The sequence below is a fragment of the Mus musculus genome, chromosome 11 (assembly GCF_000001635.26).
Source record: "Mus musculus strain C57BL/6J chromosome 11, GRCm38.p6 C57BL/6J".
Taxonomy (NCBI): domain Eukaryota; kingdom Metazoa; phylum Chordata; class Mammalia; order Rodentia; family Muridae; genus Mus; species Mus musculus.
This window is the reverse complement of record NC_000077.6, coordinates 97479487-97503553: the sequence shown is the minus strand read 5'-3', so window position 1 is coordinate 97503553 and position 24067 is coordinate 97479487. Positions and strand designations below refer to the sequence as shown.

Genomic DNA, 24067 nt, shown 5'->3' with positions numbered 1-24067 from the left:
GGCTGAGGCAGGAGAATTGCTATAAGTTGAGGTCAGCCTGATCTACACAATGAGTTCCACCAGTCAGGGCTACATAGTGAGACCCTGACTATAAAACAAAATAAAACAAATCCAAAGTTTGCTCCAATGTAGATCTCTCCCCTTCCTCTATGTGGTTAATATGATACAAACCACACCTTATGGACAATGCTTTTGCAATTATTGTTTTGTGCAGCTGAGTTCTCTTTTAAAGCGAAACAAGAAAAATACATGTCTCTATTCCCCATGGCCACAGTATTTATCCTCTGTGTGGGTTCAAGTTACCACCCAGTGTGTTTTCCTCAGCTCAAAGGCCCTTTCTGCCTGCAAAGAATTCTGTTTCCTCATCTAGACGTATCTTCTGCCTGCAAAGAATTGTTTCCTCGTCTAGACGTATCTTCGTTTGACCTTCTCATCTTTAGAGTCTGTTACTGTCTGCAGGTCACCCTGTGAGAAAGGAGTCCCACCCCTACCCCTAGCTTCTCTCTGGATCCACCCCTTATTAACAGGGTGACCTTGGCAAGCCACATCCTTCTCAGTGCCTCAGCTTTCTCACACCCAGAAAGGACATAGTGATGGCCCTGAGCTGAGTGTTGGAGATGTGGTTCAGGGCAAAGCCCTGGAGGTGGGTTCTGAGCACTCAGGGATACCAGTTCCAAGCTTCCCAAGGGTACAGGGCTGCTTCAGAGCCATAACTGAGGGTGCTGTGGGCTTACACATGGTTGAAAAAAATTGGTCAATCTCACACTAAATGCTGTTGGGCCTGAGGTGCCTGTGGCCACAGCTGGCCAAGTTTCTTGCCTGTGGGTTAGTGCCTGAGGCCACTCGGAAGGCATGAGAAAGAAGGAGCCTCCCACACCTGGCCTCTGCCAAGGAGACGCCTGGAAACCTCCTGCTGACGATCCCAGGATGTGGGTGGGGACAGCACTGTGGGTGGGGACAGCGCACCACTCATCCTGTGCGACTTTCTCTGTTCATACCAGTCTCCTAGGACACAAAAAGCCACCAGAGAGAAGTGGTTCCCTGCATCCTGCCACTCCGCCTGGCTACCCTGCTTGCCGAGACACATCCCTCAGATAGCTCCTCCCAGCGCTGCTCTGTTCTTCTCCCCATCCAAACAAGCGAGACACTGGTTCATGCCTGAGGAAGGCCATTTATTTCCAAGATATAGACTGTACTTTTAAGACAAGACTTTCAGAAGCAGGAATCTTAGTTATAGCCTAGAGAGGTGTGTCAAGGACACAGTGGGAGGAGCCATGCAGATGTGGGGGGCTTTATCCAACACTGTTACAACACTTTTTAAAATGAGCAAAACATCTTTAAAAATCCTTATAAATTCTTTATAATATGTTACACATTAGAGACAATATTTACAGTGAAAGGGAGGGGGGAGAGACTTTACAGCAAATCTTTGCATAAACCCGAAAGACTGACAGACCTGGGCAGCAGAGCAGGTCACCCCACTGGGGCTCCCCTGGAATGAGTGAGGGCAGAGGGGGACTAGTGCTTTAGGTCTATTTACAATGTGTGGGAAGAGAAGCTGGTCCCACCCACCCTGCAAGAACAGCCCAGCTGAGACTCTATACATCAGTGCCGGACAGAGTTCCTCCCGACTGAAGGCGAGTCCGCATGCTAAGCTGCCGAAGGATGCAGGGTGAACATGGAGGAGGAAGATGCCAGCTGTAAGGGGATCCAGACAGATCCACAGGTCAGAGAGCTTAGAGGGGTGACTTAGAGGTCGGCAAAGGATGTGAGGAGCGACTCCGGTAGTAGTGGGGTTCAGTCCTGCCTCTGTGGAAGTGGCCTCAACCCAGCCTCTGACAAACTTGGGGCTAAGGTGCCTGTGTGCACCAAAGGCAGGGTCCTGGCGGGGAAAATAAAAGAATTGGGGTAGAAATAGCTACTGGTAACAAACACCTTTGCACTGTGACTACACACACACACACATACACACTCTCACACACACACACACACACATGCCCCCTCTCCCATGGACACCCAACCCCACATAACCGCTCCTCAGACATTCATCCTCCCTCTCTCCCTGGCTAGGAGCTATTGGGGGGGGAGGCAGAGGACAGACCCTAAATCCAGCCTGTATTTTTCCTTCTGTATGAAACTTGGGCGGTCCACCCACACTGCATGGGTCACCAAGGGTCCCTAAGTAGACTCACAGAAAAGGGCTACTCGGTTCTTCATCCAAGGGACATGACTCCCAATAGCCCCTCCCCTCTCCTGAGGACTCCCACTTCGGTCTGGCTTTGATTTCTCTGCCCACCTCACCTAACTCCAGCCTGCCACACCAGCGCCGCCCTTCACACCCCACCCCCAACCTTCTGCAGCACTGGGGGTGGCTGAGGGGGGCACAAACGAGACGGGAATTTCTGCAGCCCCGGAACAGGGGAGGGTATCACAGACACTGGTGGAGGCGGGCGGCAGCTGAGCGGCGCTGGGGCAGACCCTGCAGGGCCCCTAGGTCCCCAGATGGCAGTGATGCGGCGGATGAGGCCCGTGCCTTGGTGGACTCCAGGCTGCTGAGGCCAGAGTCCTTATTGTCGCTGTGCGGTCGCACGCCCACGGACTCCTGAGGGCCCCCTCCACCCAGCTCCTTCCACTCGTTGAAGTTGAGGTCGGTCAGCGGGCTCTGCACCACCACTGTGTGGCGGCGCCAGCTACTCCGGCGCCGCCGCGTCTCGGGCGACAGTGGGCGCCGCAGCCGCACGGCCAGCATGTCGTCGGCGGTGCCACGGAGACGTAGCCGCAGGGCTTCCACGCGCGAAGGTCGTGAGCCGAGTGCCGGGGCGGCCGCCGGGGGCCGCAGCGACTCCTGGCTGCTGGACGATGCCGAGCCCGGTGGCTCCGGACCGCGGGGACACGCCCGGGCCGTACCCGCGCCCGGACCCTCGGCCTCCGCGCGGCTGCGAGACAGGCGACGGCGTGCCAGAGTGTCGCATGGCATGAGATGGTGTGAGCTGAAGGATGGCCGGCGCGACAGGCGCCCCCCGGGGCCTGCGCCCCCCTCCGTGTCCGTCTCCACGTGGCTCAGCTCGCTGCGTTCGTCGTCCGCCTCGTCGCCCGCGCCCGCGCGCCGCCCGCCGGTGCCCGAGCACACGCTACGGTCCATGGTGGACAGGGTGGAGTAGCCCGAGACGATGGAGCGCGTGTCCGCCGCAGGCCGTTCGTCGGGTGCCGTAGGGGGGCTGAGGCGACCAGGGGCCTCCTCGGCTGCGGGGCCCGGCAGCTGCCCCTCGGGTGGCTCCTGCGTCCCCACCGCAGCCTTGTGCGCCTCCTGCTCGGAGTCATCGTCGGTGCTGCTGCCCAGGCCCCGCGCCTCCCGCCGCTTCTTCCGTTTGCGGTTGACCGCAGAGATGAAGGAGATCGCCAGCATCTCCCGGGCGTAAGGCTCTTTCTTGGGGACCCAGGAACCCTGTGCAAGGAGACAGCGAGGGTAAGGAGGGCCTTACACATCCCTATTCCTCGCCTCGTACCATGGCATCCAATCACCAGTTCCCAAACAAGCCAGTGCCCACACCAGCATGTTTCCCACGCACACGGTTTCTACTGGAGCGCCACCACCGCATGCTCCTGTCTGATTTGGGAGCTGGGTAGGGTCTTCTCCAGCCACTTCCAGATAAATTCCTTAGACTAACTGGTAACAGTCCAAAACAATAAATGTCTGGTTCAGGATGCCTGATTGTAAACGCTAATGGTTCAAGCATCCACTCACGCACCCGACAAGCCTTTCTCTCCTGGGAACTACCCAGGTCACTTCCTCCTTCCCACCTAGTCCCTAGACCTAGATGTGAGCTCCCGACTCCTTTCCAACTGTGATTCCATCTCTATCCTCTGTCTGCTTGGTCTGTTTGTACCCAGATCTACCCACGGAGAGGACACCATCCCACCTACCCTGCCCCAAACTTCCTCCATGCACATTGCCCCCTAAGAACAGGTTCCGCCTTCCCCTTGCCCCAGCAGCCCTTCCCACTGTAGAACCAGCCTTCAAAAGTGGGGCTCTGCTTTCCTGCCAGCTTTTTTCAAGACTGGATGATCCCACCACTATCAGACGCAAGTAGCACCAACCTCAGGCCCAGAGCCCAGACCCCTACTTGAACCCAGTGTGGACTCTGGTGACTGCCCCACTAAGCCTCCTTTTGAGGCCTTTTTCACTTCAATATGACTGGCAGCCCTACTGTCTCCTGGATCCTGTGTGCTTGATCAAACTACCTTCCTCCCTCTAGTGCAAAGAGGTTCATGGCCTCTACCAGGGAGTGCAATGGGGGTGGAGGTGGGCACAGGAACGGAGGACTAGAAGCAAAGGGTTTAAGCAGCGGCAAGGAGTTATTTGCAGGTCTCTGAGACATTAGTGACTTTAGGACAAAACTCCCGGTCACTGAACTGTGCTCTGGGGTGAGGTTATCGGGGACCCTTGCCCCAGGCTCCTGCGACCCTGCTTTTGTTCAGAGAACACATCTGAAAACTGCCAGACATCAGGCTACCTGCCTGGGGTGGGCTTACGGGGAACCAGGCCAGTGTTGAGCCATTGAAGCAAAAGATGAGGCTGTTCAACTCATAGTACTCAGCTGGTTTTACTCAGTGCTACCAACTGAACTGTGTCCCCCACCAAAGCCAGAGATTACACTTCCACCCCGCAGCTGTGGTGGTATTTAGAGGCAGAGCTTTGGGAGAAAACGAGGCTTTGATGATGAGCACAGGGGATTAATCATCTCTCCTCCCCTCTCTCCTTCTCTACCGCACAGTGAAGAGATAGCTATCAAAAAAATTAAAAGGTCAAAGAAAAACCAGGAATGAAGCCTTCACCAGAAGCTAACTTGCTAGCACTGTGAACTTGGACTTCTAGCTCCTAATGCTGTAGGAAGTCAGTATTCATTGGTCTTTTTTTCTTGTTGCTGCTGCTGGTGGTTGATTGGTTTTGTTTTTTTCAAGATAAGGTCTCTCTGTGTAGCCCTGGCAGTCCTGGGACTTAACTATGTAGACCAAGCTGGCCTCGAATTCCAAGATTTGGAGTGCTAGGGCTAAAGGCACGTGCCACTGCCACCACCCAGCAAGTAGTCACTGTCTAAGCCTCCCGGGCAAGCTATTTTGTTTCAGCTAAGACCTGCACGGTGGCCATCAGCTCTACTCTTTCCAGCTGGGCCACTTAGAGCAGATGCTGGAACACACAAGTGGTAGCTGCGAGACCCGGGTAAAGCTACAGAAGTCCTTCCAGCTTTCTGAGATTTACTTTTATTTATTGTGTGTGGGTGTTTATCTGCATGCGTGTCTTTGCATGCAGTGTCCATAGAAACCAGAAGAGGGCTTTGGATCCCCAGACTGAAGTTACAGTTGTAAACGGCCATGTAAGTGCTGGGAATTGAGTCAGGCTCCTCTGCAAGAGTAGCCAGTGCTCTTAACCAGAGTCATCTCTCCAGCCCAGCCCAGCCCAGCCCCAATTGGATTCCTTAGCTACACATGCTTAGAAAGAGCACCATAGTCAGTGATGGCTGTTGATGTAGTTGGTACCCCAAACACTGACCTCGGTGGCAATAGGAGGAATCACTGAGAACTGAATTGCTACTGTTACAAACAGGGCAATCGTCAGCCACAGTCTCCACAGAACGCTGAGCTGGAGGTCTGGGGGATTTGGGCTTGAGAGCTTGTGTATAGATCCTTCTGGAACAAGGCTATATAGCTGTCCTCAGATTGATTAAGTGTATCAGCAAGTCTCAGCGCTGTGCAGGTGCCGTCACCAACCCTTGGAATGCAGGGCTGGCTGGGGCCCAGGCCTTGGTAGCTGAAATGGGCTGCTGCAGACTCAGATGCTGTGGGTCATAGTACAGACACCACCTGCTATACACAGTTCAAAGTCTCTGTCTCTGTAACAGTTATTCCTATTAACCAGGCTGTCTGGTTTGTGCCTTGTGCCTTGGGCTCTCAAGTACTTAACTAGCTGTTTCATATCCATGCTGAGGCTATCCCATCCCCAAATGCTCCACCCTGACAGCAGAGGATCAGAACAGGATCTCCACAGCATTCACCGAGTGAAGAGCAGACCTGCAGATGCCCACTCCTTGTGACCGAGAACATGCCCAAACTTCTAGTTACCTCAACTCTGAGCATTGCCTTCCCTAACTATGTATTGAGGATGGGACAGAATGGAGAGGTCTAGTAAAGATGGCGTGAAGACGGTGTGGGTGGGTGGCTGCAAATGTGAACTGGCACACTTGTGACTGGGTAGCTCACTAGAGTCTTGGAGATGTGCAAGCCAAGTGTACGACACTTTCTGAAAAGCACGCTGTGTAGATTCAATGCTCTGTGGCTAAGCAGAATCCTCCAGAGGAGCCAACACAGGGATTAAGGAGGCCCAGAATCTGGGGAGGCTGGACTCTCACAGCCTTAGGGAGGTGTCATGTCTACTGCAGACAGATGTGGCCATAGGGGATAGTGAGGAGGATTTCTGTCTAGGAAATGCTGGGACCCTCTAAAACCTTTTAACACAGTCACTCAACTGTGACCCCCCCAACCATAAAGTTATTTTCACTGCTACTTCATAACTGTAATTTTGCTGTTTATGAATCATAACATAAATATCTGATATCAGCCCCTGTGTTTGGCCCACCCCAAGGGGTTGCGACTCACAGGTTGAGAACTGAGGCTCTTACAGAGGACAGCACTGCTGAGCACAGACCCAGCAGTGCAGAGCAGCCTTCTGAGGCCTCCTGCAATCCACCTCAGAGGGGACTCCTACCCACCAGCAGGGCCCAGAGGTTGCCCACCTGCTTCCTCCTTCTTGTTATCCCCCTGGAGGCATCTTCTAGCCTTGGGGCTCATCCTCACATCTTCACGCACCAGCCTTCCTCGACCCACGGGGCTTTGCAGTTTTGCTCTGAACACCTCTCAGCTAAGTGTCTCACATCTGTGCATGCCGACATCTGGTTTGTGAACTCCACCCAGCTTCTGCCTCCTCTGGGTCTCAATTCTCTCCAGCAGTGTTGTTTGCTCATTAGTACTGGAATCCATTCCAAGATAAACCCTTTGTGGATAGGAGTCTACTTGCTCAGCTTGGTTTTAGTTTTCTTCCTTCCTTCCTTCCTTCCTTCCTTCCTTCCTTCCTTCCTTCCTTCCTTCCTTTCTTCTCTCTCTCTCTCTCTCTCTCTCTCTCTCTCTCTCTCTCTCTCTCTCTCTCTCTCTCTCTCTGTGTGTGTGTTTGTGGCCTGTAGAGACTGGAAGAGTGTTAGATTCTGGGACCCAAATTTACTGGTGATTGTGAGCCACCAGGTGGTTGCTGTCAACTGAACTCAGGTCCCCTGGAATAGCAGTCAGTACTCTTTTTTTTTTTTTATCTCCCCGAGACAGGGTTTCTCTGTATAGCCCTGGCTGTTCAGAAATCCGCCTGCCTCTGCCTCCCGGGTGCTGAGATTAAAGGTGTGCACCACCACGCCCGGCTGCAGTCAGTGCTCTTAACCACTGAGCGTCTCTCCAGCTCCTCAGATCCTGCTTGCATCCTCGGGTTCAGTACATGAAGCCATGTAGCAGAGGTTCAGACCAGATCTGTGTGGCATGACTCAATGGACACAGCGTGTCTGGAGACACTGGAAGCCTTTAGATATTGGGGAGTGGCGGTGTCACACGATGAGATGTGGAGCAATTACTGTCTCTTCCACCCCATTAAAGATTTTGGAAAATTGGTAGTAGTTTGTTTTAAGATTTATTTTTATTTTGTGTGTATATGTGAGTGCATGCACACATGTTCAACATGAGTAGAGTGGCCAATGAGGGCATCAAAGCTTCTGGAACTAGAGCTACAGGCAGCTATGAGCCGCCATGTGGGTGCTGGGAGCCAAATGCAGGTCCTCTGCAAAATACTTTGAATGTCTTAGACCTCTCTCTCTCTCTCTCTCTCTCTCTTTCTCTCTCTCAACTCCTGTGGTAGTATTTCTATGCAAGCAAAATAACTTTTTTTTAAAAGATTGTTTTTTAGTTCATATGTGTGCATGTTTGTTTGTATGTGTGTGTGTGTGTGTGTGTGTGTGTGTGTGTGTGTGTGTGCACGCGCTCACATGCATTTGTACATGCATACAGAAAGGTGGCCAGAAAAGGGTGCCAGATCCCCTGGAACTGGAGTTACTGGTGGTTCTGAGCCATCAATTGCAAGTGCTAAGAACTAGACTCTGGGCTGGGCGTGGTGGCGCAAGCCTTTAATCCCAGCACTTGGGAGGCAGAGGCAGGCGGATTTCTGAGTTCGAGGCCAGCCTGGTCTACAAAGTGAGTTCCAGGACAGCCAGGGCTATACAGAGAAACCCTGTCTCAAAAAAACAAAACAAAACAAAACAGAACTGGACTCTGGTCCTCTTCAAGTATGATATAATCACTTTGTGAACCTACATAAACTTCAGAGTATTAACCTATCACACAATAAGGCTGTATTGGCCACTTTCATATAAGTGGCCCACTATTGTGGAATGGGAGACTATTTTTAAATATTCTATTGTAGTGGTTTGACTATGGCCTTCATCCACTCTGGTAGATTTGAATGCTGAGTCATCATGGAATGCCACTGTTTGAAAGGATTGGAAAGATGAAGAGGTGTGACCTTGTTGAAGGAAGTGTGTCACTGAGGGGTTGGTTTCAAAGCCCCGCCAAGCCCAGAGTCTCTCTCTTTGCCTCTGAATCAGGATGTAATTCTCAGCTACTTCTCTGGGGTCTGCCTGCATGCCACCAAGCTTCCTGTCAGGATGATAATGGCCTAAACCTCTGAAACTGTAAGCCAGTCCCCAAATAAATGCTTTCTCTTATAATAGTTGCCTTGGTCATGATGTGTCCTCATAGAAATAGAACAGACTAAGACAACCATTTTACAACTAAGATACTATAAAATTATTTAAAATTAGAACAATAAGCCAGGTGTGGTGGCATACACCTATAATCCCAGAACCCAAGAAAAAGGTAGGAAGACCACAAATTTGGACTCCATAGAGACCCTGTCTCAGAAGCAAGCAAGCAAACAAACACACATACAAAGAAATAAGGAATTACTTGGTAGGTAAAGGAATTTGCCACCAAGCCTGAGGACCTGAATTCAATCCCTATGATCCACATTGTAGAAAACATACACACAATGAGTATAATTGAAAAAATAAACAAACAGAAAACCCCAAACATTTTCCCCATGAAATATTTGGTAGAATTTACCAGTGAAGTCATCTGGCCCTGGTATCTTCTCTGTTGGAAGTTTTTATACACAAAACTTCTTCTGTAGATGCAGAGCTACTTAAGCTATTACTTATGCAAATTATGGTAGTCTGAATCCTAAGACTAGGTTTGTCTTTTAAGTTACTGGGGTTTGGGCTGGAGAGATGGCTCAGCATTTAAGAGCACTGATTGCTCTTCCAGAGGTCATGAATTCAATTCCCAGCAACCACATGGTGGCTCACAACCACCTGTAATGGGATCTGATACCCTCTTCTGGTGTGTCTGAAGACAACTACAGTGTACTCATATAAATAAAATAAATAAATCTTTAAAAAAATGTTACTGGGATTTTAGGCATAAAAATGCTTATGGTATTATTCTCTGAGTATCTGTGTGGTCTGTACTGATGCCCCCCATGTTAGCATCCGTGTGGTCTGTACTGATGCCCCTGTGTTATCGTCTGTGTGGTCTATAGATGTACTATGTCATCCTTAGTATTAGTAATTTGTACCATATCTTTTTATTCTGTCAGTCTAGTTAGAAGTCTATCCATTTTATTGATTTTTTCCCCGAAGAAACAGCTTGTAGTTTCATTGATTTTTCTTAATTGTTTTCAGTTTCATGGATTTCTCAATCATCCATATTGTTTTCCTTTCCTTTTCCTTTTCCTTTTCCTTTTCCTTTTTCCTTTCCTTTCTTCGTTAAGTCCTCCCAGACAGCTTTTTGTTGTTTTTTTTGTTTTGTTTTGTTTCTTTGTTTAGAGACAGGCTCTTGCTATGACGTCCTGGCTAACCTGGAACCCAGTATGCAGCCCAGGTTGTCTCTACCTCCCAAGTGTTGGAATTACAGGCTCGTGCCACCATTCTCAGCTTGCCTAGGGACCTTAAAACATTTACCACAGCAGACATATTGCTGTTGTTTTCATTTTACAGATAAGGAAGCTTCAATTCAGAAAGAGTCACCCAACATCATAAAATAAGTAGTAAAGTCAGGACTTCTGCCACGAGAGCTGTTCTCAAGTCACGCTGCTCCTCAGCTACCGCAACCCGAGACCACCAGCCTCTTCTACATCAGATGCCTTCCACGCACCACCAGGGTCAGCTTCTCTCCGCTCCCCATCCCTGCCCCTAGACACTCAGTATTTCCCAACTTCCATCCCACCCTCAACCCAAAAGCCCCCAGTCCAACTTCCGTCCTCTTGACCACAAACTACAGTGGGCTGCCTTGTCCAGGCAAACCACATTTGGGAAGCCATGGTACTAACCTTGGACTTGGCTGAGCTACAGGTGGTGGAATCTGCTGGCAAAAGAAAGAAAACTGAAGTTAGACCAAGAAAGATCAAAGGTTCAAGGGTGAAGGCCTTTGTTCTCCCCAGACCCTAGGAGGGCCACTGGCTCGGCTGGCATTTCCTATGGGTTGTCCCCATCAGAAGATGTTGTTAGCCACCACTTCTTTTAGAGGCAGGAAGTGACATCAGGCTGCGGGCCACTGAGTCTTCACTTGCCCAGGGTTAAGGACAAAGGGGGCTTTTTCTCTACATCTGGCTCCTCCTCTCCCAACCCCCCTGCCCCCATGACACTGAAGCACTGGAGAGAAAATGCCAGTTTCGGATGCAGTCCACAGAAACCACAATGGGGCGACACAGCACATCACAGATACTCTGAAGAGATGGAGACGACACAGTGCAGGAGGAGGTGTGTGCCCCACTCCCACCCCACGAGAAGGAAAAGGGCCCCACTAAGTTATCAGGTAACGAAGCAGAGATGAGGTGGGCGAGACACAGGTACAGTGGGCTGGTGGTAGAGCCGACATCAACCTGCCCTTAAGGGGCAAGTCCCCCTTTTAAACCCAGTCAAAACCGTCACACCCAAGGGCCTAGAGTGCCACTCCTTAATATCTCCAGAATGGAGAAGGAAATGGATAACAAGGCCTGGCAGTGCCCTCTCCGAGGCTGGAGAGGGAGCAGGTTGGTTCAAACCTGGTACGGAGCTGGTGCAGTTAATCCACACTTTCAGGCATGGCAGGTTAGAGCCCTCCCCAGCCCCCTCCCCCTGCAAATGGTGAGCAGAGCAAGAATGACTGACCACACGCGACACACACAGGACAGGCGGCAGCAGGTGATTACAAGAGACAGGGGGCTCCTCTCTGCTACTTTACCCCAGCCAGTATCTCAGAACTAAGGATGCTGTGAGGTCTTTCTCTGGGACAAGAACTGGACATGCTAGCAGGCAGTGAAGCCAGAATGTGAGATGAGCTGTGGCTGGGGCCACTCACTGCCTCTGAGCACAGAAGCTACCTTCCTCTAGCACAGGATTTCCAGGATGAGTGTCCAGAGCCTGAGCCGAGGCAGGGGTTGTCGTTTGACAATGGCTTCTGGGGTGGGTCCTACAGAGGCTGGGTCCAAACTCAAGTTCCCTCATCTTGGTCACCCTGAAGTGCTCCCACTGCACAGGTTGGGCAGGGAGCTCAGGGCCATCTGGTGGCAGGGCAAGGGGTCTGACTTCCTCCAAGAGGAGGCAGGGTGGAGCCAAGGGTCAGCTGTGGACCAGAGCTGCCAACTGCTATGTCAGGCTGGGGTTCCTCACTGCTGGGGGCGTGTCTTCCACTCATGCCTGCCCAGGCTTCTTATAATCACCGGCTACTGTTAGTGACCGAGGCCGCGCGCAACACCGCACTATACCCTTTAAATCTCCAACAGGTCCGCTGGAGGAGGAGGGCAGGAGAAGCAGAGGGAAGGGAGGATGGAGGAGGAGGGAGGAGATCAAGGGGGAAAGAGAGAGGAGGGACAGGGTAAAGGAGAGAAGGAAGAGAAATTAAAAAGAGGAATGTACGCCGCTAGCTGTAAAAATCAAGGGCTCAAGAGAGAAACCAGTGAAGAAGGCCAAACACACATCCCTGCCCAGCCCTGCCCAGCCCTGCCCAGCCCTGCCCAGCCCTGGGGAAGCTGAGTTAACAGCTAGATTTTCGCAGAGAAGAAGACCCTCGACGGCCCATCTTGGGGTGTTGCCAGGCCAGGGCCTTTCAGGGAGGAGACAGGGAAGATAAACATCTGGCCAGGCATCTGGGACCCTCAGAAAGGCAGAGTCTCCCCCCCCCAAACAGGTCCCTTAACTCACCTGAGCCTGGATCACTGGGGGGCACTGTCCTGCCAATGTTGGGCAGGAGGTACTCGATGTTGGGCACCGACTGTGGCTCCTTGTCATCAACAGGGGTCTGCAAGCAGAGGGAGGCGTCAGTCTCCCAGATCGTTAGCCCCCCCAGGCCTCTCAAGAAGTGGCAGCTTGATGACAGGGCTCATGTCCTCCATGAGTGGGGCTCTCTCAGTGGGGATGCCCTGAGAATAGGCCTGACAGATCTCCCACAGGCAGAAGCTGGAAGGCTCCCTCAGCTAAGAACATGGGCTTTGCTTCTCCCATCAGACTGGACTATCCTACATGCTAAATACTGGGTTTCTCGGAGTTTGACCTGTATCACCCCCATCAGACTGCTGTGTCTCCTCCGTCAGACTGTAAGTGCCTTGGGCCCAGAATCTTCCCTTGGTTAAATTTTTTTTTTTAAGATTTCATTTTTACGTTAACTTTTTTTTTTTTTTTTTTAGCTTTCGCGAGTAATTTAATGTCTATCACAACTAATTCCAGAAAAAAATTTCCACCCCAATAGGATTCTTTTAAAATTTCCACCCCAATAGGATTCTTTGTACCTCTTAAATATTCCTTCCTGGCCCCTCCCCCCCTTACGTTAACTTTTTATATGTCTGGGTAGTTTGACTACATGTATATATGTGCATCAGACTGCAACCCCCTCCCATATTTGGGATACAGATGGCCATGAGCTGCCACATGGGTCCTGGGACTCAAACCTAGGTCCTCTGGGAGAGCAGCAAATACTCTTAATCACCGAGTCATCTCTCCAGTCTCAGCATTCAATATATGTAATTATCTATGTCTGAGTGTGGCTTTGTGCACTTGAGTATAGTGCCCAGAGAGGCCAGAAGGGCCGGGCATCGGAAGTTCTGAACTGGAGGTGGTTATGAGAACTGGACGTGGATGCTAGAAACCACATTCACGTTCTCCGCAGGAACTGTAGGTAACCTTAACCTCTAAGCCTTCTCTCCTCCACCACACCCGTTTGAATCTTGCTGCACGCCCTCCCCAAGGAGGGTCATCTCAGACCAGACCACGCCCACCTGCTCAACACCTCAGACCAGACACCACCCACCCTCTAGTCACTTACTCTCTCTCCTTTGTCCTCATCATCACTGAAGAACCAGTCAGACTGCAGAGGAGACAAAAGACGGGGTGAAATTAGTGTGGAGGGAGCTGAGAGTTGTCGGCTTCTTAACCTTCAGGCTAAAGGACCCACAGTCCCAAAGGTGATCCCTCCTTCAAGTAAGTCCTAAGAGAGGAGGCTCAGGCAGCCTCCACGAGTTCTGAGAAACCCTTACAGGGAGACAAAATGAGACCACATGTGGGAAGGAACCGATCAGTGCTAGGGAGAGCCCACCACTAGCTTGCTACTGGTCCCGGGTGCCTCACTATGGTGTACGCCTCATAGCCAGCCAGAAAAAGCCTGGTCGGCAGCGCCCTCTAGTGGATGCTAGGTGCACTGATCGTGTTGGGGAACCAGAACACAGCTGGAGCTGAGGGTGCAGGGGCCTCATCTCCCACCATCCCCGGCTCCACACTGACAGCTGGGGTGTCACACTCTATCCAGTGAGAGAAAATGCCTGGAAACAAGTGTTAGCTTCCATCAGAGTCAGACAGGCAAGACCTTTTTCATAAATGCTAAACACACTTGACTCGGTGGTTCATGCTTGGGGCTAGAGAATTTATTTGCGTTCAAGGGCAGCCCAGACTACTATGTGAATTCCAGTCCAGCCCGGTTACAGAATATCCTGCCAATTAGAACGAGTTAAAAATACAAAGTGAACCCCCAGCCTCCGGAGTCCAGAGATTTGTACTGCTTACAAAGAGCTGAGCAACAAGGAATGAAAGTATTGTTTCCTATCTGTGCCACTTTGAAACCAGAAAATGTATATCCTGCTAAACTCTCATTTAAATTTAAGGATAATCCCAGGCATACTGGTGCATACCTACAATCCCAGCACCAGGGAAGCAGGAAGTAGGAGGCATGCCACACATTTGAGGCCAGCCTAGTCAGGCCAACTAGGGTTTGTCTCAGAAAAAAAAGGGGCAGGGGGAGGATTAATTTGTAGCATATATGCTGTCATCTTTGTCATCTTTCTTTTTTGAAAAAAGGTATCCTGTAGCCCAAACTAGCCTCCAATTCCTGGTCCTCTTGCTTCCGGCTCCCAGGTGCTTGGGTTATAGGTGTGAACCACCACATCTGGGTCTAAGATATCTTAAAAATACTGTAAGGACAACTGGCACCCGGGGAAATGGCTCCGTAAAGTGTCTGTTGCATAGCAATCAAGACCCCAGCACCCGTGGAAGGAGGCAGGCATGGCCTGGAGACACAGGCTTCTAACTCTGGCGCTGGACAGCAGAGGCAGGGGCATCCCAAGGTCTGCTGACCAGCCAGTCTAGCTGACTCGGTGAGCTCCGGGTTCACTGAGAGGCCTTGTTAAAAATGGTGCGGAGAGTGATAGATGCTGGATGTCTGTCAACCTCTGCTCTCCAGATGTGCACTAGCAGGCAAGAGGATCAGCGCACACAGAATACAGTTCATAGACTTGCAGGAGACTAAAAAAAAAAAAACTACCGTATCTGACTGAACAGATAAAAATTAGGCACATGTTCTGGGCAGTGGTGGTGCACGTCTTTAATCCCAGCACTCGGGAGACAGAGGCAGGCAAATTTCTGAGTTCGAGGCCAGCCTGGTCTACAAAGTGAGTTCCAGGACAGCCAGGGCTACACAGAGAAACCCTGTCTCAAAAAAAAAAAAAAAAGGCAGATGCTACAGAGATGGCTCAGAGGCTAAGAGCACTGGAGGCTCTTCCAGAAGACCCAGGTTTGATTCCCAACATCCACATGACAGCTCACGATCAGCTCTAACTCCATTTCCAGAGAATCTGGTGCCTTCTGGCCTCTGCAGGCATCGTACACACAATGGTCAGCAGACACTCATTCAAGTAAACACAAAAGTATTAAAAGATAAAAAGATATAGATGCAAAATGCTGATTCTTTCAGCAACTCAGTACACAAATCTCAACTAGTGAGCATGCATACTCAGGGCGTGGTCCTTGACATTAGAGAAGATGCAGTCTTCTAGAAGACGCACGAACCATTCAAAAACCAAATCTACCCTGGGTCACCATAATGGCTCCATAGTGCCTACACTCTGCAACCCATGTCCTCTCCTCACAATGCAGCAAATGCGAACTGGTTATAACTTTACACATAGCTCTCTGTGAAGCAGCTTTCTTTACAACAGCTAAGTCTTGAGGGCAGCCAAGCTGTTTGCTGTGGTTTGGACAAATCCCTCAAGGGCATCAAAGGCTTGGTCCCCAGGTGCCACTACAGGAAGGCACTTCAGGGGGTGGGGCCTTGTGGGTATACCCCAGAGGGGAGGGGAGGACCCAGCCTACCTTTCTCTTTGCTCCCTGGCTAATACGATGGGCAGTTTTACTCCTCCACACCCCAGCTACAATCACCATGTGATACCAGAGGCCAAAAGCAACAGAGACACTCACACATGAACCGGAAACATGGGAACTGTGAGCTAAAATAAACATATCTCAGCAGGAGGAGATGACCTCAGAAGTTTCACTCAATGACTGAGAGCTGACGTGTAACCTTTCAGTAGAGGATTACACAGGTAATCCATCATATATCCAGTGGGATATTATTCAGTATCAGAAGGAAACAGGCCAGGGATGGTGGTACATGCACGTAATCGCAGCACTTGGGAGACAGAGGCAGGAGGATCTGTGCAAGTTCCTGGTCAAATCTGGTCTATACATCAAGATCTTGTTTCAAAAGCAGACAAGCAAAATAACAACAACAAGAACTACTTATTGGACATGGAAAGACACAAGCTGAGGGCTGGAGAGATGGCTCAGTGGTTAAGAGCACTGACTGCTCTTGCAGAGGTCCTGAGTTCAATTCCCAGCAACCACATGGTGGCTCACAACCATCTGTAATGAGATCCAATGTTCTCTTTTGGTGCTGTCTGAAGACAGCTGCAGTGTACTTATATACATTAAGTAAATAAATAATCCTAAGAAAAAAGGACACAAGGAGACTCACTCACTCACAGCCATGGAGCCACTGCTGTGTCACGAGCGAGCCTCTGTACTAACAGTGTCCACACTGCTTGACTCAAGCCAGGTGACTTTGTGGACAAGGCAAACCCCAGGAATAGTGTGAGGGGGACTTGAGGGCAGGGTGTGCCGGATGGTCAGGGCTGTGGCGGTGATCTGTATGATACTACAGGGATGGACACATGTCACATGTCCCTCCAGGCCCACAGAGCATACAGGAGCGCACTCTAATGTTAACTATGTATGTCAGTAGGTAGGATGAGCTGTCGGGTTCTCGGAAGTGCTGGGTGTAGAACCAGGGCTGTGAACTGAGCTAGGGTCCGGAACACTCAGACTCTCTGACCTGTTCTCTGCCACACAGAGGTTCCATCTTTGGGGTATGTGGATGACAGAGCAGGGTCCATGTGGAGAACTCGGGGGTGTTTCTGTGTCTTCTGCTTAATTCTGCTATGAATCTAAGACCCCTGATAATGTTTAGAAAAAAAATGTACTTGCTAAGAGGTAAAATGAACTGAAGAAAGTCGTGGCCTTGCATCTGGTTGTCATGAAATAGTGATGACTGGACCAGATGTGCTGAGAACCCTGCTTAGGCAGCCAAGGGGGGAAACCCGAGAATCCTGAAGATGCAAGAGGTAAGAAAAAAAATCTCAAGTGGACAAAAATACAGAGCAAAGTGAAAAGACATTCAGTGTTTTTGGGGTGGTGGCTGAGACAGGGTCTTTCAATGTAACCCAGGCTGGCCTCAAAGTCACAGAAATCCTCCTACCCCAGCCTTTCGAGTGTCGGCATACAGGCTTGATTTACCAAACCATACTCAAAGATGTCCAAACCGATGCTTTGCACAGAGATAGGACAGTCCTTGACAAGTGTGATCAAGGCAAACGAAGATGGAGCTGGAGAGATGGCTCAGTGGTAAGCACTGGTTGCTCTTCCAGGGGTCCTGAGCTTAATTCCCAGCACCATATGGCAACTAACACCCATCTGTAACTCTAGTTCCCGGGGATCCCACACCCTCTGCAAACAGGTCGCGCACATACACACAAATACACATGAAACCAAAAACAGTGAGAGACAACCAGCTGAGCTGTGTCGGGCACGGGGCTCAGGGGAGTACTTGCTTTTTGTGGAGTTTGAGCTCCACAAAAGCATGAACCAAGCAAGAGGAAAGAGGATCAGGTTCAAGGTCATTCTGAACGTGCTTATTAGCAAGTTGAAGGCCAGTCTGCTACGTGGGAGACAAAGTCTCAAAATACAAAGATAGCACAATCCGGGAAGCCTGAGAACAAGGAGCCATGCCAGTCAGTGTGTCCCAAGTGAGAGCCCCAGAAGGCAGCTGTAAGTCAGAGAGCTGGATGCCAACAGTATGAACGTGGCCAGATTGTAGTGGTGCACATACCCTAGATCCCAGCACTCGGGAGGCAGAGGCAGGCGGATTTCTGAGTTTGAGGCCAGCCTGGTCCACAGAGTGAGCTCCAGGACAACCAGGGCTACACAGAGAAACCCTGTCTCAAAAAAACCAACAAACACTCTGAAAAGTGAAAGTGAGGTCTGCAGGAGGCTCCTCCGCCTCTGCAAGAAGCACAGGACTCCACCCTCAGTGCCAGTGGCTGTGGTGGAAGCGGATGCCATCAGCTGAGACTGAGCTTGGAGTGCACAGCCCTGAGCCTACAATGCGTGGGTGGGTCAATCTCTGCTGCAGAACCTGCAGCTCTGGACCTCCAGGGTTTAACTTCACACCCACAGCTCCATCCCTCTAGCAGGAAGAGTATCCTTAAAAGTTTCTGGACAGTCGTCCACCTGCACAGATCTCTGTATCATGGCAACGGCTCATACTCCCAACACATCTTCGAGAACCCCACCCTAGGGGTCTCAAGAGGGCTAGAGAAATCTGCCCATCCCACAGGCAGCAAAGCTAAATGTGGTCATAGAGTCCCTTGGCATGGCACACACTCAGAAGGGAGGCAGCTACAGTAAACCAGACCAACACCGGCATAAACCCTGGGGAAGGTAGTTGACCACACAGACACCGCAGAGATCCCCAGTGCAGAGAAGAGGCAAGCTCCAAGTTCTGAGGACGCAGAAGTGCTTTTACCCACCATTGTGCTCCCCACAGGTTCCCCACCCCCACTCTCTACAAACAAACAAACAAACAAACACAAGCAAACATTCATGGTCTTGCTGAGTAGCCCCGGCCCTTCAGAAGAGGCCGGCCTCGTGTGTAGTGAGTCTCCTCCTGCTTTGGTCTCTCGTGTGCTGTGATTACAGGCGCGAGCCACAACCCACCTCTCTCCCGAGACATTTCAGGAAGATGTCTTCTTCTTACAACATGAGAACAGACCCTGACTGAGCGCACTGCCATTGCCAGGGAGCAGAGAGCTGGGCGGCACCAGGGTGCTGCCTGCCTCTGCTTTAATTCCTGTACAAATCCCGCTTTCTCTTTTGTTCCTTCTTGTGCAGTCTTCTAACTTGTTTGCACATTTCCATTCATTACTGAGCACTCTTTCTCCTTTCTTCTTTTGTCCTTTTGTGTTTTTAATAGTGTTTTGACTTTATTTTGTGTTTCTATTTCATTGTTGGTTTTTGTTTGTCTTGTTCTAAGGTTTCTCTGTGTAGCTTTGGCTGTCCTGGACCTTGCTCTGAGGATCAGGCTGGCCTTGCACTCAGAGATCTGTCTGCCTCTGTCTCCCAAGTGCTGGGCTTACAGGCATGCACCACCACCACCCTGTGTATTTCAATTTTTTTAAAGCTGTTTTTATTTTTATTACTCTTCTTATATTTACCTAATTTTTCCTTTTTTTTTGTTTTGTTTTTTTCGAGACAGGGTTCTCTGTATAGCCCTGGCTGTCCTGGAACTCACTTTTTAGACTAGGCTGGCCTCGAACTCAGAAATCCGCCTGCCTCTGCCTCCTAAGTGCTGGGACTAAAGGCGTGTGCCACCACTGCCCGGCTAATTTTTACTTTTAAAAGATTAATTTTTATTTTATTTATATGGGTGTTTGCCTGCACAAATATATGTGCACCACATACATGCTACATTTATCTAATTTTTTAAAACATTGTGTATTGGAGGGAGGGTATAAGGAACTTTTGGGATAGCATTTGAAATGTAAATGAAGAAAATATCTAATGAAGATAGAAAAAATTATATATATATTAAAAACCATTGTGTATTGTGTTTGTGTGTGGGTAAGTCAGAGGATATTTTGTGAGAATCAGTTCTCTCCTTCCAGAGGATGTCAGGGATGTCAGGGATGTCAGGGATGTCAGGGATGTCAGGGATGTCAGGGATGTCAGGGATGTCAGGGATTGAACTCAGGCCCCAGGCTTGCAGCAGGCATTTTCCCAACTGAGCCAGTTTACTGGCTCTGAATTTGTGTTTGAATTTTCTCAAAATGGAGAAATCTTTTTTCTTTCCTGTTTTCACTTTTTCTAATCTTTTCTTTTCTAATGCGTTTTCTCTATTCCATTTCTTCTTTTCCTCTCATTTATTTAACCTTGCTTATTCTCTAGTTCTCCCCTTCCCTGCCTCCTTCTTTATCTCTTACTATTCCTACAGCTGCCTGGGATAATTTTTAACTTCCTAACACCTTTTGCATGACTTTAGTCTTTTTCCATTAACAAACACCTGAGCTTGTCAGTTGTAAGTGTTTCTGTCTCAATGGTTTCACACTGTGGCTGTTACAGTAGTTTTGTTTTCTCCTCTCTGAGTGGTGCTACAGATGGAGCCCTCCAGAGAAGGCTGGCTGCTCAGTTAGCCGATCTCCTAATAACCCAGCAAGTAGTCCAAAGTACAGCGCAGGGAGAAACCAAGAAATGTGAAGATGCTGTCAACAGGACTCCTCCAAAATTGGAGATGTTTTTTAAAAAGTGAAAGGATGGCTCAGTGGTTTAGGGCACTTGCTGCTCTTACAGAGGACCTGGTTCAATTCCCAGCACCCACATGGCTCACGCCCCTGTAATTCTAGCTCCAGAAGATCCCATACCCCTCTGAAAGTATGTGTATGCAGGCAAAACATACACGTTCTATCTATCTATCTATCTATCTATCTATCTATCTATCTATCTATCTATCTACCTAACTACCTACCTACCTACCTACCTACGGTACTGTAATAGTAAAAGCCCAGATGTAAAAAGACTCAGCCCTTGAAGCACACCAACAGGCAGGTAAGTTCAACAGGCAGGTAAGTTCAAGTTAGGATCTGGGGAGAGAAGCCAGCAGAGCAGAGGAAAAGGTCAGCAAAGAGACAGATGTGGGGGGAAAACAGAAATGTTGAAAATGAAAAACTCAATGAATCCAATTAAAAACCAGAGCAGAAAGTGCTGCCGGTGGGTGGACTGGATGGAGCAGAGAAGACGTCAGGGATGGAGGGTGAGCCAACAGACACAAACCAGAGGGATTCTCCACTGAGAAAAAACGGCTACAGAAGACTGGCCTGTAAGCAAGTCTGCGGGGCAGTTTTTTGGTTAATGATGGATGTGGGAAGGCCCGGCCCACTGTGGGTGGCATGGCTCCTGGTTGTACAGGGAAGCAAACCACAAGGAGCAGGTCCGGGAGCTGCACTCCTCCATGGCCGCTGCCTCAGCTCCAGACTCGGGGTCTTGCCCTGACTTCTTTTGATAACCACTGTGGTGTGGAAATGTCAACAAAACAGCCCCCACCCCAGTTGGTCAAGGTGTTTCACCACAGCTGGCCTCAGAGGACAGGCCATAAAATACAACAGTGTAACAACACATGGGGGGAAAAGTGAGCGTGGCCAAAATGGCCAGGACTCTGATGCAGGATCAAGAGACCACACCTGAGCCTCACAGGATAGAAGGAGCCGAGACTAGAACTAAAGACATACAGACTGTCTGAATACAGCAGAAAAAGGCCAAAGCTAGAACAAACGGACACCCAAAGAGACGCCAAAACAAGTCCCAAGAAGCTCGTCAAGACCGATTACAGCCAAGGTGTAAAAATAAAGAGAAACACATTTACAAAGGCAGACCCATCAGAAAAACACCAACTCTCTCACCAGCTGGCCAGAGGCAGCCAAGCATGCCTCTCAAGCGTATATAAATAACCGCTAACCTGGGCCCAGCAGAGCTACGGCTTGAAGCTAACAGAAAACTAAGCCCATTTCAAGATGAGCACAAACTACAGCAGTTCTTGAAGCCAGCAGTGCAGAAGAGGCTTGCAGGAGTAAGTCTCGAGCAGGAGAACGAATGAAAGACGACATCTCATGAGGAAGAGCTAGGCAGAGGTCCAGAATAATAAAAAGCCCTTGATGCTAACAGGGGAGAGAGGAAAGGACAAACAATAACCCGAGCAACTAAACTACAGCACTTAAGAACTATCACTCAGTTATAACCTTTCATGTAATTACCTCAACCCATCAGTAAAGAGACATCTTCAGCAAAGGTGACCACAGACTGAGAGTCACAGGCTAGAAGTCAGCCTGGCAAGCAAATAGAAGCTGAAAACAAACTAGTGTGGCAATTCTAGAACGTAACCGGTAAACTTCAAAACAAAATTAGAGGAAATAAAGATGTTTCATGTACTTAAGGGAACAGGATGGGTACATGGCTTGGTCGGCATCGTGCATATCCAGCATGCAGCAGTCTCTGAATTATTGTTCAGGATGAGGGGAAAAAATCACCACCACTGGACCAGAAAAATTAATAATAAAAATCATTTGAGCTGTGGACGTAGCTCAGTTGGTAGGGCGCTTGCTTGCCAGCGTCCATGGGGCTCTGGGTTGATCCCGAGCACCACAGAAACCAGACATTTAGCACACATGTATGTTCAGTGTCGTCCTGGCTACACAGTGAGTTGAAGGGCAGCCTGGGCTACAGTTTAGAGGGATTCAACACTCTCTGCTGATCTCTGTGAACACCAGGACACAGATGTGCATGCAGGCATAACCCCCACCCCCAGACAAAATTAATTTAAAAAAATGATTGTAGAGAGAATCTCGTGTGTACTGTGTGGAAGCATCACCTGTCAATAAAAATGAATGGCCTATTAGCAAAAGGCGGGAAATAAGAGGTGGGACAGCCAGGAGAGAGAGAGAGAGAGAGAGAGAGAGAGAGAGAGAGAGAGAGAGAGGAACTTTGGGAGTTAGTCAGGTGAGAGAAGATTTATCACTCAGACCTATGAAACTACGAGAGGTCACTAACCAGCTATGTGGCAGAAACAGAATAGAGAAAATGGATTATACAAGTTATGAACTAGTCAGAGAACAAGCCCAAAAAACTGATGGCCTCTGGTAAATTTTCAGGAATTGGGGGGCAAGTGGAAAAGCCCCAGGTTATAGATGGTCTACATTGTGAGTCCCATCCTGTCTAAGATGGATGTGACACGAATGTGTGCGTGTGAACCTCTGCTTCCACTCCTACAAGAGACACTCAGGAGATAATAAACACAGTAGGTGGCCCCAATACAGCAGTACTTAAACGTCCTGCTCAAATCTACATAGTGCATCCAAAATAAAAATTAACAGAGAGGGGCTGGAGACATAGCTTGGTATTAAAGGCGCTGCTGCTCTCCAGAAGACTTGGGTTTGTCACCTGGGACCCGTGTTGGGCAGGTCACAACCACATAAAGGTCCTACACCTTCTGGCCTCCACGGGTGCTGCATGCACATACATACATACACACACACACACACATACACACACACACACACACACACACACACTGAACACTCTTGAACACCCTCCCCCCCAAAAAAGAAAAACCCTGGCTCAAAAACCAAAAACCAGCTGGGCATGGTGGTGCACGCACTTTAATCCCAGCACTTGGGAGGCAGAGGCAGGCGGATTTCTGAGTTCCAGGCCAGCCTGGTCTACAGAGTGAGTTCCAGGACAGCCAGGGCTATACAGAGAAACCCTGTCTCGAAAAAACAAAAAACAAAACAAAAAACAAACAAACCCCAAACCAAAACCAATCAGACTGAAGCAGTAATGACCTGCCCAGCACAACTCTGCAAATTCTACCAAACTTTTCCAGAAGAGCGCACAGCACCCCTGAAGCAGTTCCCCTATCGGAGAGAGAAGCCCAGTACTGAGGTCACTGTACAACGTCAGTTCTACCCTGATGCCAAACTAGGCAAGCGTCCAACAGAGAACAAAACTGCAGACCAATCTCCCTGACGACCAGGGACACAAAAATTATCTACAAATACTTGCAGGCCAAACTCAAGAATACATTACAGTTACCACACACCGTGACCAAGGCGGTTTCATCCGATGTGCAAGGTTGAATGTGTGCCAATCAATAAATGTAATGCAGTGTGCAAATATATATCAAGGACAGTGATGTGATCACCTCAACAGATGCAGAGAAAGCTCAAGGCCCTTCATGACCACACTAGGAATAGAAGGCGCACACATCAACATAGTAAGCCCATATTAAGCTAAATGAGGAAAACTGAAGGGGCGTCACAATGCCTGACCTTAAACTATACTACATCCTAGGACAAAACAGTAAACCAGTGGAACAGGATAGCAGATCCACAAGGGCCAACGTGCTACACACCTAGAATCCCAGCACTTAGGAAGTAGAGGCCAGCGGATCAGGAGTTCAAGGCCAGTCTCAGGTGGGGTGGAGGTGGGGGGAAGGGAATGGGAGAGTGGGAGAGACAGAGACAATG

The 24067-nt window shown here is 49.6% G+C and overlaps 2 protein-coding genes across 17 annotated transcripts in view; one reads left to right on the top strand and one right to left on the bottom strand.

The window, feature by feature from the left end:
• Nucleotides 1-1151: 1151 nt before the first annotated feature.
• Nucleotides 1152-24067, bottom strand: part of Arhgap23 (Rho GTPase activating protein 23) — a 98046-nt gene continuing 75130 nt past the window's right edge. For 8 of the 13 annotated variants that reach the window (XM_006533867.3, XM_030246200.1, XM_006533865.3 and 5 more), the window contains 4 exons: nucleotides 13441-13482; nucleotides 12324-12420; nucleotides 10472-10506; nucleotides 1152-3445 (listed from right to left, as the gene is read on the bottom strand). In XM_006533867.3, coding sequence (XP_006533930.1) covers nucleotides 2429-3445; nucleotides 10472-10506; nucleotides 12324-12420; nucleotides 13441-13482 — 1191 coding nt within the window. In that variant the 3' untranslated portion in view covers nucleotides 1152-2428. Of the gene's footprint in view, nucleotides 3446-10471; nucleotides 10507-11887; nucleotides 11911-12323; nucleotides 12421-13440; nucleotides 13483-24067 lie in introns of all 13 variants that reach the window. The other 5 variants (XM_006533866.3, XM_006533862.4, XM_006533868.4 and 2 more) reach the window with 4 other exon arrangements.
• 4933428G20Rik (RIKEN cDNA 4933428G20 gene) lies at nucleotides 3213-15040 on the top strand. Of its 4 annotated transcripts, XM_030245433.1 has the most exons (4): nucleotides 3213-3466; nucleotides 10140-10956; nucleotides 12627-12715; nucleotides 12806-15040. In XM_030245433.1, the coding sequence occupies exons 2-3, from the start codon at nucleotides 10780-10782 to the stop codon at nucleotides 12669-12671; spliced, it is 222 nt and encodes a 73-aa protein (XP_030101293.1). In that variant the 5' UTR covers nucleotides 3213-3466; nucleotides 10140-10779; the 3' UTR covers nucleotides 12672-12715; nucleotides 12806-15040. The 4 variants fall into 4 exon arrangements, with proteins under 4 accessions (XP_030101293.1, XP_030101294.1, NP_001276047.1 ...); XM_030245434.1 differs by lacking the exon at nucleotides 12806-15040 and having other exon boundaries at nucleotides 12627-12792; NM_001289118.1 differs by lacking the exon at nucleotides 12806-15040 and having other exon boundaries at nucleotides 3214-3466; nucleotides 12417-12771.